General features: G+C 35.9%; 2 protein-coding genes across 2 annotated transcripts; both read left to right on the top strand.

The window, feature by feature from the left end:
- Positions 1 to 860: 860 nt before the first annotated feature.
- Positions 861 to 6279, top strand: LOC149272789 (peptidylaminoacyl-L/D-isomerase-like). Its single transcript, XM_089506740.1, has 6 exons — positions 861 to 942; positions 1739 to 1768; positions 2578 to 3804; positions 4307 to 4336; positions 5625 to 5654; positions 6239 to 6279. The coding sequence occupies exons 1-6, from the start codon at positions 861 to 863 to the stop codon at positions 6277 to 6279; spliced, it is 1440 nt and encodes a 479-aa protein (XP_089362866.1).
- Positions 6280 to 6906: 627 nt separating this feature from the next.
- Positions 6907 to 12324, top strand: LOC149272788 (peptidylaminoacyl-L/D-isomerase-like). Its single transcript, XM_089506739.1, has 6 exons — positions 6907 to 6988; positions 7784 to 7813; positions 8623 to 9849; positions 10352 to 10381; positions 11670 to 11699; positions 12284 to 12324. Exons 1-6 carry the CDS (start codon positions 6907 to 6909, stop codon positions 12322 to 12324), a joined length of 1440 nt encoding a protein of 479 aa, XP_089362865.1.
- The last annotated feature ends 540 nt before the right edge of the window (positions 12325 to 12864 follow it).

The following is a 12864-nucleotide window of genomic DNA, read 5'->3' as shown; positions in this document are numbered from 1 at the left end:
ATTTAAATTCTAAACATAAAAACTCTCCAAATTTTAGCCAAACCAAAGGAATGGGAAACACAATTTGTATCTTCACACCGAATCAGTATATAATATGAATTTTAATTGAAGGCTCAAAACATAGAAACCAAACACTTTAATTTACTAAACTTTCTAATGATTTATATCCATTTTCTTTATTGCGTTTAACAGAATGGCCGATACAAATGCTGCGTGTAATATGGGGTGAGTAAACATACAGAATGAGTTCACTTACAAGCGATCATTAGCATGTTTTAATGTAAAAAATATTAATCACATTTTAAATTTCCTCTACTTTTTGCAGAACAAGGCGGTACATTTCCATGGCCGGAAGGTAATTATATGGCGTGTAAAAGGTCTGGGGGTTTGGTTATAGTCTGTCACCCAAAGAACGTAAGCTCTGGACTTCATCTTATCTCAGTAAGGGCTCGTCTAGCAGTCTCTGTCTCGCTCACCCTACAGCTTTCTGTTGGCGTAATATTAATCTGAGCCGAGTTTGAGCTTCCGGAAGATCCTCCTAAAGTCAGAGAATCTGGGAGATCCGGGTCCCAATTCACTCAACGGAAAACCTCTAAATACTTTAACTGAAGTTTATAATTGTCAACTCGGAAATTCTTCAAGCTCTGCTCTGAGTTTTTGTGGATAACCTCTTTTTGAGTTATCTTACCCATCAGTTCATAATGAATTTCTTTTTTTTCTATGTAATTGGTAAAAATGCTATTTATATATTTTTCAACTGAGTCCCTTGTATCGTTTCCTAGCAAAAGAAAACTGGATTTCATGGCTAAAAGGTAAATCTTACAAAATAAAATTGAGTTTGAAAAAATAGATGTAGATACATGACTGCTGGCGATGCGCTTCCACATTCTAAATCCCCTCTACTTTTTGCAGATAAAGGTGTTAAATTTCAATGGCCGGAAGGTAAATATATGGCGTGTAAAAGGTTTTGGGGTTTGGTTATAATCTGTCACCCAAAGACTGTAAGATCTGGATTTCATTTTATCTCAGTAAGAGCTCGTCTAGCAGTGTCTGTCTCGCTCACCCGGTTCCTACAGCTTTCTGTTGGCGTAATATTAATCTGAGCCAAGTTTGACCTTCTGGGTCATCTTCCTAAAGTCAGAGAATCCGGGAGATCCGGGTCCCAATTCAGTTATCTGAGGACCTCTAAATAGTTTATCTTTTTATATATTTTAACATGTTTAGTTGAGAACTAGGAAGTTCATTGAGCTGTACTGCGGGTTTCTCTTTTTGCCCCATTTTACTGGTCAGTTCATAATTAATGTTGGTTTCTGTTTAATCGGTAAAGAATGCCATTTATAGATCTCTTTACTGAGCCTTATCTATCTTTTCTTAGGAAAAGAAGGCTGGCTTTCCTGGTTAAAAGGTAATTGAAGAGATTGTGTTGCGGAGCAGTGAATCTTTGTAATTATCACAGATATTGGTTTGGCTGGACATCTAACATAAGGTCATCCTCACTATTTTAATCCGCATGCGGCGGGACGGGGAATGCCAACAAAAAGAAAATGGCCTTGAGTTGTAGAAGCCCCTTACGTGTTCCTTGGCATTGGGGAAGAAGGAGAGGAAGGCCTTGGTATACAATACACTAAGAGGATGAACATGAATAAGATAGAATGAGAAGGATGTATATAATTTATATAATACACAGTATTTCAAGATTTTGTTTATGAAGTACTTCGCTTTTTTTTTTTTTTTATAGAAAATGAAGCAAAATTTCCTACGATGAAAGGTAATTGTTAAACATTTATATTTATTTTTTAAAAATATTATCTAGAAAGTACAATCTGATTAGTAAATACATTAGACTTGTGTATTTGTATTTATAAGAATCTCCTAAAACAAGATGGGAACCTAAAAGAAACTCAGGAAAACAAATGAGAAATGCTAAAACTTATTAGAAATGAATTCACTCGTTTGTCTGTTTTCGCCGACTTCCCCCTCGATCTACGGAGAGACCGGGAGCCGGAGAAAGGGAAGGAGAAACAAAAAATGTTTTTTACTGAATTCTCAGAACATTGAAATAAGGCATTTTTGTTTTGAATTAAAACTTTCTAATATACGTTTTCCTTATTCCAATAAATAGAATGGATAATACAAATGCAGCAACCCCAATGGGGTGAGTAGACATACAGTATGAGAAGATTGACTCAGGAATGATCATAAGCATGATTAATTGCAAAACAATTACTGACCTCCACATTTTAAATAACCTCTCCTTTTTTTGCAGAATTTGGCGGTAACATTCCATGGCGGGAAGGTAATTGTAGCATCTGTTAAAAGTGCACCAAATATTTATAATCTTTTACCCAAAGAATAGGTGTCACTTTTTCCCTCTATAAATTAATGTTACTTATGAAAAAAATTAGATGCCAAGGGTATTAAAACCTGGAAGAAAAGGTAAATTTAAGTCACATCTTATAAAAAAAATATTTAATCTTTGAAGAAAAATCTAGAGTTGAAGAAAAATCTAGAGTTAAAATATTATAGATGGAAAACACATTTTACTTTATTTCAATTTCATTTTATTTTTATTTAAAGGCCCTGAAGAAGCAACTACAGTCGGCAAAAAATTTGTCACCACGTTTCTGCAGAATCACGAATCCGACGAAAATCCTCAAGTGGAGTTTCAAATTACCGGCACCCACCCCTCAACTCAGGTCACGCTTACCATTAGCAACACTGATTTCAAGAAAGAAGTGACGGTCAACAAAGGGGAAACGGTATCTGTTCCTATCACAGAACCCGTAGAGATGCTCGGAACGGACACATCCCCCAGATCAGTGGTCATTGAAGCCGATCATGGGGTGGCAGTTGTTTCCCGTAGTTCTAAATATGGCAGTTCTGATACAGCTTTGCTTTACCCTGTGGAATCCTGGGGAATTCTCTATTACATTGTCACACCTCCGTGGGGACCTGATCCAGAATATAAAGAGTTTGCCATCATCTCCAATGACAAGCCAACAAATGTTAATATCCATCTAAAAGGAGATGTGAACTTCAAGGGAAAGGATTATCCAAAGGGAAGCATTCTACGTGTCACCTTGGAGCCTCACCAAGCCATCCAGATTCAGAGCAAAGACGATCTGTCGGGCACTAAGGTAGTAGCCCAATATCCGGTATCAGTCCTAAGTGGGCACACATGCTCCCAGAAAAATGGAAACTGTGGCCATGTCTACGAGCAGCTCCTACCAGTGGAACGCTGGGGAGATACCTACTTTGTTCCCGGTCTGTCCTTCCAGCCTAAATCAGACATCGTGATGGTTATGGCTTACCAACCAACTGAACTTGAATACCAATCTGGAACTGACAGGGGAAAGAAACCTCTAGAAGAAGGAGAGATGGTCACATTTGATGTCTCAGAGTCATCTCCTTTGTCTCTGCGTGCTAACAATAACATTCAAGTCTATCTCTATGGCACTGGTGGAATATATGAAGGCCAACCCATTGACCCACTTTTCACAGCTATGCCTGATACCAAGAGCTATAGTTATAAATCTCAAATCAACGGGGAGGAAGGCATTGAGAACAACAAGGGTGTTATTATAATCAAGAAACCGGGTCAGTCAGGAATCACTATAGATGATAAGGCTCCAGAAGGGATTCAGTGGAGAGATTTCCCGGGAACAGAATACTCTTGGGGAGAGTTCAGGTTGCCGAGTGGCTTCAGTTTCCACATTGTTAAGAATCCTAGAATGCCTTTTGGCCTTCTAAGCATTGGTTATTCTCCAAATATGGCCTATGGGTCCATCGCACCTTCTCTAAACGGTGAGTACTATCTCTGTATAAATTTATGAATACGTTTATGAATAGATAGTTTGGGATGGTTCATCTTAGTCAATTAAACAATAGGTGAGAAGTAACCCAAGAGTAGTTCTTCCATACTTGTAAAGGTAATAACGCTACTGGTGTCTGAGGCCGCTGATCATTATATATGTGTAATAACCGTCGAAAAAAGGGTCTTTTGACTAACAATGCTAAAGTTGAATTAAATAATCATTATCAGACAATTAGATTAGTCAAACATATGAGCTGTATATAGTACACATGAGCTATCGGCAATAACTTATTGAAATAACCTACAAATGGATAAAAATGTAGCGAATACTAACTTATTTTAAATTTTTTACAGGACCAACAATGAAAATTCAATATCACACATTTGGTTAGTATATTTTTACTAACATAAAAAGAAATAGTCATTGTTTTTTTTTTCACACGATGGAAATATTATACATTTTAAATTATATATGTATATTTTTTTTTGTAGATTATGGTGCTATTGTTCCAGGGAAAGAAGGTATTTATAACGCACTTTTACTCCAGAGTCAAATGTTCAAGTTATAGAGAAATTTATATCTATATAGTTCTACATTTTAATTGTAGTATTTATGTTTTATATTTCCATTTCCTTTTTGGGCTATATGGTAGTAAAGTAAGACGACAGATCTCATTTTTAAATTCTGGTGAATTTAGCTTTAGAATGTTGGTTTAAGAAGATTGCAATGACTTTCATTTGCAAATAAAGAAACATGAATTTTGCCCAAAAAGTCAGAAAATGAAAAAAAAATACCATTAGCATTTTAAATGCAAAACTATGTTTAATTTTTTAATTTGCTCTACATTTTTTGCAGAACCAATCGGTAATTTTCCATGGCCGGAAGGTAATTATATCGAGTATAAAAGGTTTTGGGGTTTGGTTATAATCTGTCACCCAAAGAACGTAAACTCTGGATTTCATCTTATCTCAGTAAGAGCTCGTCTAGCAGTCTCTGTCTCGCTCACCCGGTTCCTACAGCTTTCTATTGGCGTAATATTAATCTGAGCTGAGTTTGAGTTTCCGGGAGATCCTCCTAAAGTCAGAGAATCCAGGAGAGCCGGGTCCCAACTGACTTTTGATAAACCTATAACTGGTTTCAGTTTACGATTATAGTTGTCATTCAGGAAACTTATTGAGGTCTCCTCTGGATTTCAGTGGATTAATGTTTTTCCCCCATTTCACCCATACAGTCATAAATAATGTTTTTTTCTATAGAATCAGTAAAGAATGCCACTTATATATTTTTTACAAAGCCCTATTTATCTTTTCATAGGACAAGAAGTCTGGCTTTCCTGGCTAAAAGGTAATTGGAGAGATTGCGTTATGGGGAAGTGAATTTGTTCTCCATGTAATTCTGTAGATATTTGTAAGAAAAGTTCTAACATAAAGAAAAAATGGTCAATAGCGCCATGTAATGAAAGACTTTTAGCAGCGTTGTCTGTATTTCTCTTACCAAATCATGTTGAGTTTCATGAAATAGATGTAGATCGAGGACGGCTGTAGTTGTGGTTTCTATAGGTGGTGAATCAGTCCCGTCTTACTGCCATCTTCTAGATAAACACATAAAGTCCTCGCCACTTGAGATGATAAAAGGAAAGTCTTGTGGGTTTAATCCCTAAAGCTCCAGGGCGGTCAAAAACACAAGTCGGTCCATAAAATACTTTTGATATTATCAAGAATGGCAGAATATAGTGTGCGGAGGATTCTTGTTTTACACAAATAATAATTACATGGAGTTTCAACATCTTTCTTAATTTTTTTTTCTTAGAAAATGAAGGCAAATTTCCGGATATGAAAGGTAAATTTACAAAATGTTGACTTGTTTTTCAAGATTATGATCTATAAAGTACAATATTGGACTATTCATTAGACTATTTATTAGACTCTTCATTAGACTATTCATTGGACTATTTATTATACTATATATTAAACTATTTATTAGACTATTTATTAGACTATTCATTAGACTATTTATTAGACTTGTGCAGACTAATTGACACACATTTCAATAGTAATAAATCTTTCAAATTTTTGCATTTCTACGAATGTCCTAAAACAAGGAAGGACCTCAAATGAAGCCAATGAAAAGAAATGAGGACCTTCCTAATATTGGTTAGAAATTCGTTCAGTGGTTCGCCCGTTTTAGCGGCTTCTCTTTACTCTGCGGGGTGAGAGAGAAAATTGCACCTAATTTAAATTCTAAACATAAAAACTCTCCAAATTTTAGCCAAACCAAAGGAATGGGAAACACAATTTGTATCTTCACACCGAATCAGTATATAATATGAATTTTAATTGAAGGCTCAAAACATAGAAACCAAACACTTTAATTTACTAAACTTTCTAATGATTTATATCCATTTTCTTTATTGCGTTTAACAGAATGGCCGATACAAATGCTGCGTGTAATATGGGGTGAGTAAACATACAGAATGAGTTCACTTACAAGCGATCATTAGCATGTTTTAATGTAAAAAATATTAATCACATTTTAAATTTCCTCTACTTTTTGCAGAACAAGGCGGTAAATTTCCATGGCCGGAAGGTAATTATATGGCGTGTAAAAGGTCTGGGGGTTTGGTTATAGTCTGTCACCCAAAGAACGTAAGCTCTGGACTTCATCTTATCTCAGTAAGGGCTCGTCTAGCAGTCTCTGTCTCGCTCACCCTACAGCTTTCTGTTGGCGTAATATTAATCTGAGCCGAGTTTGAGCTTCCGGAAGATCCTCCTAAAGTCAGAGAATCTGGGAGATCCGGGTCCCAATTCACTCAACGGAAAACCTCTAAATACTTTAACTGAAGTTTATAATTGTCAACTCGGAAATTCTTCAAGCTCTGCTCTGAGTTTTTGTGGATAACCTCTTTTTGAGTTATCTTACCCATCAGTTCATAATGAATTTCTTTTTTTTCTATGTAATTGGTAAAAATGCTATTTATATATTTTTCAACTGAGTCCCTTGTATCGTTTCCTAGCAAAAGAAAACTGGATTTCATGGCTAAAAGGTAAATCTTACAAAATAAAATTGAGTTTGAAAAAATAGTTGTAGATACATGACTGCTGGCGATGCGCTTCCACATTCTAAATCCCCTCTACTTTTTGCAGATAAAGGTGTTAAATTTCAATGGCCGGAAGGTAAATATATGGCGTGTAAAAGGTTTTGGGGTTTGGTTATAATCTGTCACCCAAAGACTGTAAGATCTGGATTTCATTTTATCTCAGTAAGAGCTCGTCTAGCAGTGTCTGTCTCGCTCACCCGGTTCCTACAGCTTTCTGTTGGCGTAATATTAATCTGAGCCAAGTTTGACCTTCTGGGTCATCTTCCTAAAGTCAGAGAATCCGGGAGATCCGGGTCCCAATTCAGTTATCTGAGGACCTCTAAATAGTTTATCTTTTTATATATTTTAACATGTTTAGTTGAGAACTAGGAAGTTCATTGAGCTGTACTGCGGGTTTCTCTTTTTGCCCCATTTTACTGGTCAGTTCATAATTAATGTTGGTTTCTGTTTAATCGGTAAAGAATGCCATTTATAGATCTCTTTACTGAGCCTTATCTATCTTTTCTTAGGAAAAGAAGGCTGGCTTTCCTGGTTAAAAGGTAATTGAAGAGATTGTGTTGCGGAGCAGTGAATCTTTGTAATTATCACAGATATTGGTTTGGCTGGACATCTAACATAAGGTCATCCTCACTATTTTAATCCGCATGCGGCGGGACGGGGAATGCCAACAAAAAGAAAATGGCCTTGAGTTGTAGAAGCCCCTTACGTGTTCCTTGGCATTGGGGAAGAAGGAGAGGAAGGCCTTGGTATACAATACACTAAGAGGATGAACATGAATAAGATAGAATGAGAAGGATGTATATAATTTATATAATACACAGTATTTCAAGATTTTGTTTATGAAGTACTTCGCTTTTTTTTTTTTTTATAGAAAATGAAGCAAAATTTCCTACGATGAAAGGTAATTGTTAAACATTTATATTTATTTTTTAAAAATATTATCTAGAAAGTACAATCTGATTAGTAAATACATTAGACTTGTGTATTTGTATTTATAAGAATCTCCTAAAACAAGATGGGAACCTATAAGAAACTCAGGAAAACAAATGAGAAATGCTAAAACTTATTAGAAATGAATTCACTCGTTTGTCTGTTTTCGCCGACTTCCCCCTCGATCTACGGAGAGACCGGGAGCCGGAGAAAGGGAAGGAGAAACAAAAAATGTTTTTTACTGAATTCTCAGAACATTGAAATAAGGCATTTTTGTTTTGAATTAAAACTTTCTAATATACGTTTTCCTTATTCCAATAAATAGAATGGATAATACAAATGCAGCAACCCCAATGGGGTGAGTAGACATACAGTATGAGAAGATTGACTCAGGAATGATCATAAGCATGATTAATTGCAAAACAATTACTGACCTCCACATTTTAAATAACCTCTCCTTTTTTTGCAGAATTTGGCGGTAACATTCCATGGCGGGAAGGTAATTGTAGCATCTGTTAAAAGTGCACCAAATATTTATAATCTTTTACCCAAAGAATAGGTGTCACTTTTTCCCTCTATAAATTAATGTTACTTATGAAAAAAATTAGATGCCAAGGGTATTAAAACCTGGAAGAAAAGGTAAATTTAAGTCACATCTTATAAAAAAAATATTTAATCTTTGAAGAAAAATCTAGAGTTGAAGAAAAATCTAGAGTTAAAATATTATAGATGGAAAACACATTTTACTTTATTTCAATTTCATTTTATTTTTATTTAAAGGCCCTGAAGAAGCAACTACAGTCGGCAAAAAATTTGTCACCACGTTTCTGCAGAATCACGAATCCGACGAAAATCCTCAAGTGGAGTTTCAAATTACCGGCACCCACCCCTCAACTCAGGTCACGCTTACCATTAGCAACACTGATTTCAAGAAAGAAGTGACGGTCAACAAAGGGGAAACGGTATCTGTTCCTATCACAGAACCCGTAGAGATGCTCGGAACGGACACATCCCCCAGATCAGTGGTCATTGAAGCCGATCATGGGGTGGCAGTTGTTTCCCGTAGTTCTAAATATGGCAGTTCTGATACAGCTTTGCTTTACCCTGTGGAATCCTGGGGAATTCTCTATTACATTGTCACACCTCCGTGGGGACCTGATCCAGAATATAAAGAGTTTGCCATCATCTCCAATGACAAGCCAACAAATGTTAATATCCATCTAAAAGGAGATGTGAACTTCAAGGGAAAGGATTATCCAAAGGGAAGCATTCTACGTGTCACCTTGGAGCCTCACCAAGCCATCCAGATTCAGAGCAAAGACGATCTGTCGGGCACTAAGGTAGTAGCCCAATATCCGGTATCAGTCCTAAGTGGACACACATGCTCCCAGAAAAATGGAAACTGTGGCCATGTCTACGAGCAGCTCCTACCAGTGGAACGCTGGGGAGATACCTACTTTGTTCCCGGTCTGTCCTTCCAGCCTAAATCAGACATCGTGATGGTTATGGCTTACCAACCAACTGAACTTGAATACCAATCTGGAACTGACAGGGGAAAGAAACCTCTAGAAGAAGGAGAGATGGTCACATTTGATGTCTCAGAGTCATCTCCTTTGTCTCTGCGTGCTAACAATAACATTCAAGTCTATCTCTATGGCACTGGTGGAATATATGAAGGCCAACCCATTGACCCACTTTTCACAGCTATGCCTGATACCAAGAGCTATAGTTATAAATCTCAAATCAACGGGGAGGAAGGCATTGAGAACAACAAGGGTGTTATTATAATCAAGAAACCGGGTCAGTCAGGAATCACTATAGATGATAAGGCTCCAGAAGGGATTCAGTGGAGAGATTTCCCGGGAACAGAATACTCTTGGGGAGAGTTCAGGTTGCCGAGTGGCTTCAGTTTCCACATTGTTAAGAATCCTAGAATGCCTTTTGGCCTTCTAAGCATTGGTTATTCTCCAAATATGGCCTATGGGTCCATCGCACCTTCTCTAAACGGTGAGTACTATCTCTGTATAAATTTATGAATACGTTTATGAATAGATAGTTTGGGATGGTTCATCTTAGTCAATTAAACAATAGGTGAGAAGTAACCCAAGAGTAGTTCTTCCATACTTGTAAAGGTAATAACGCTACTGGTGTCTGAGGCCGCTGATCATTATATATGTGTAATAACCGTCGAAAAAAGGGTCTTTTGACTAACAATGCTAAAGTTGAATTAAATAATCATTATCAGACGATTAGATTAGTCAAACATATGAGCTGTATATAGTACACATGAGCTATCGGCAATAACTTATTGAAATAACCTACAAATGGATAAAAATGTAGCGAATACTAACTTATTTTAAATTTTTTACAGGACCAACAATGAAAATTCAATATCACACATTTGGTTAGTATATTTTTACTAACATAAAAAGAAATAGTCATTGTTTTTTTTTTCACACGATGGAAATATTATACATTTTAAATTATATATGTATATTTTTTTTTGTAGATTATGGTGCTATCGTTCCAGGGAAAGAAGGTATTTATAACGCACTTTTACTCCAGAGTCAAATGTTCAAGTTATAGAGAAATTTATATCTATATAGTTCTACATTTTAATTGTAGTATTTATGTTTTATATTTCCATTTCCTTTTTGGGCTATATGGTAGTAAAGTAAGACGACAGATCTCATTTTTAAATTCTGGTGAATTTAGCTTTAGAATGTTGGTTTAAGAAGATTGCAATGACTTTCATTTGCAAATAAAGAAACATGAATTTTGCCCAAAAAGTCAGAAAATGAAAAAAAAATACCATTAGCATTTTAAATGCAAAACTATGTTTAATTTTTTAATTTGCTCTACATTTTTTGCAGAACCAATCGGTAATTTTCCATGGCCGGAAGGTAATTATATCGAGTATAAAAGGTTTTGGGGTTTGGTTATAATCTGTCACCCAAAGAACGTAAACTCTGGATTTCATCTTATCTCAGTAAGAGCTCGTCTAGCAGTCTCTGTCTCGCTCACCCGGTTCCTACAGCTTTCTATTGGCGTAATATTAATCTGAGCTGAGTTTGAGTTTCCGGGAGATCCTCCTAAAGTCAGAGAATCCAGGAGAGCCGGGTCCCAACTGACTTTTGATAAACCTATAACTGGTTTCAGTTTACGATTATAGTTGTCATTCAGGAAACTTATTGAGGTCTCCTCTGGATTTCAGTGGATTAATGTTTTTCCCCCATTTCACCCATACAGTCATAAATAATGTTTTTTTCTATAGAATCAGTAAAGAATGCCACTTATATATTTTTTACAAAGCCCTATTTATCTTTTCATAGGACAAGAAGTCTGGCTTTCCTGGCTAAAAGGTAATTGGAGAGATTGCGTTATGGGGAAGTGAATTTGTTCTCCATGTAATTCTGTAGATATTTGTAAGAAAAGTTCTAACATAAAGAAAAAATGGTCAATAGCGCCATGTAATGAAAGACTTTTAGCAGCGTTGTCTGTATTTCTCTTACCAAATCATGTTGAGTTTCATGAAATAGATGTAGATCGAGGACGGCTGTAGTTGTGGTTTCTATAGGTGGTGAATCAGTCCCGTCTTACTGCCATCTTCTAGATAAACACATAAAGTCCTCGCCACTTGAGATGATAAAAGGAAAGTCTTGTGGGTTTAATCCCTAAAGCTCCAGGGCGGTCAAAAACACAAGTCGGTCCATAAAATACTTTTGATATTATCAAGAATGGCAGAATATAGTGTGCGGAGGATTCTTGTTTTACACAAATAATAATTACATGGAGTTTCAACATCTTTCTTAATTTTTTTTTCTTAGAAAATGAAGGCAAATTTCCGGATATGAAAGGTAAATTTACAAAATGTTGACTTGTTTTTCAAGATTATGATCTATAAAGTACAATATTGGACTATTCATTAGACTATTTATTAGACTCTTCATTAGACTATTCATTGGACTATTTATTATACTATATATTAAACTATTTATTAGACTATTTATTAGACTATTCATTAGACTATTTATTAGACTTGTGCAGACTAATTGACACACATTTCAATAGTAATAAATCTTTCAAATTTTTGCATTTCTACGAATGTCCTAAAACAAGGAAGGACCTCAAATGAAGCCAATGAAAAGAAATGAGGACCTTCCTGATATTGGTTAGAAATTCGTTCAGTGGTTCACCCGTTTTAGCGGCTTCTCTTTACTCTGCGGGGTGAGAGAGAAAATTGCACCTAATTTAAATTCTAAACATAAAAACTCTCCAAATTTTAGCCAAACCAAAGGAATGGGAAACACAATTTGTATCTTCACACCGAATCAGTATATAATATGAATTTTAATTGAAGGCTCAAAACATAGAAACCAAACACTTTAATTTACTAAACTTTCTAATGATTTATATCCATTTTCTTTATTGCGTTTAACAGAATGGCCGATACAAATGCTGCGTGTAATATGGGGTGAGTAAACATACAGAATGAGTTCACTTCCAAGCGATCATTAGCATGTTTTAATGTAAAAAATATTAATCACATTTTAAATTTCCTCTACTTTTTGCAGAACAAGGCGGTAAATTTCCATGGCCGGAAGGTAATTATATGGCGTGTAAAAGGTCTGGGGGTTTGGTTATAGTCTGTCACCCAAAGAACGTAAGCTCTGGACTTCATCTTATCTCAGTAAGGGCTCGTCTAGCAGTCTCTGTCTCGCTCACCCTACAGCTTTCTGTTGGCGTAATATTAATCTGAGCCGAGTTTGAGCTTCCGGAAGATCCTCCTAAAGTCAGAGAATCTGGGAGATCCGGGTCCCAATTCACTCAACGGAAAACCTCTAAATACTTTAACTGAAGTTTATAATTGTCAACTCGGAAATTCTTCAAGCTCTGCTCTGAGTTTTTGTGGATAACCTCTTTTTGAGTTATCTTACCCATCAGTTCATAATGAATTTCTTTTTTTTCTATGTAATTGGTAAAAATGCTATTTATATATTTTTCAACTGAGTCCCTTGTATC

This window comes from Sceloporus occidentalis, unplaced genomic scaffold (assembly GCF_023333645.1).
Source record: "Sceloporus occidentalis isolate IW3139 unplaced genomic scaffold, rSceOcc1.0.p SCAF_419, whole genome shotgun sequence".
NCBI lineage: Eukaryota > Metazoa > Chordata > Lepidosauria > Squamata > Phrynosomatidae > Sceloporus > Sceloporus occidentalis.
The sequence above is the reverse complement of the archived record's forward strand: the minus strand, read 5'-3'. Positions and strand labels throughout refer to the sequence as shown.

Bases quoted from the DNA above. Each gene is read 5' to 3' on its own strand.
- LOC149272788 (XM_089506739.1), top strand. From the start codon at position 6,907: ATGACTGCTGGCGATGCGCTTCCACATTCTAAATCCCCTCTACTTTTT. The intron at 9,850-10,351 runs GTGAGTACTATC...TTTTTTTTGTAG, and splicing joins CATCGCACCTTCTCTAAACG to ATTATGGTGCTATCGTTCCA. The intron at 10,382-11,669 runs GTATTTATAACG...TTTTTTTCTTAG, and splicing joins TATCGTTCCAGGGAAAGAAG to AAAATGAAGGCAAATTTCCG.
- LOC149272789 (XM_089506740.1), top strand. From the start codon at position 861: ATGACTGCTGGCGATGCGCTTCCACATTCTAAATCCCCTCTACTTTTT. The intron at 3,805-4,306 runs GTGAGTACTATC...TTTTTTTTGTAG, and splicing joins CATCGCACCTTCTCTAAACG to ATTATGGTGCTATTGTTCCA. The intron at 4,337-5,624 runs GTATTTATAACG...TTTTTTTCTTAG, and splicing joins TATTGTTCCAGGGAAAGAAG to AAAATGAAGGCAAATTTCCG.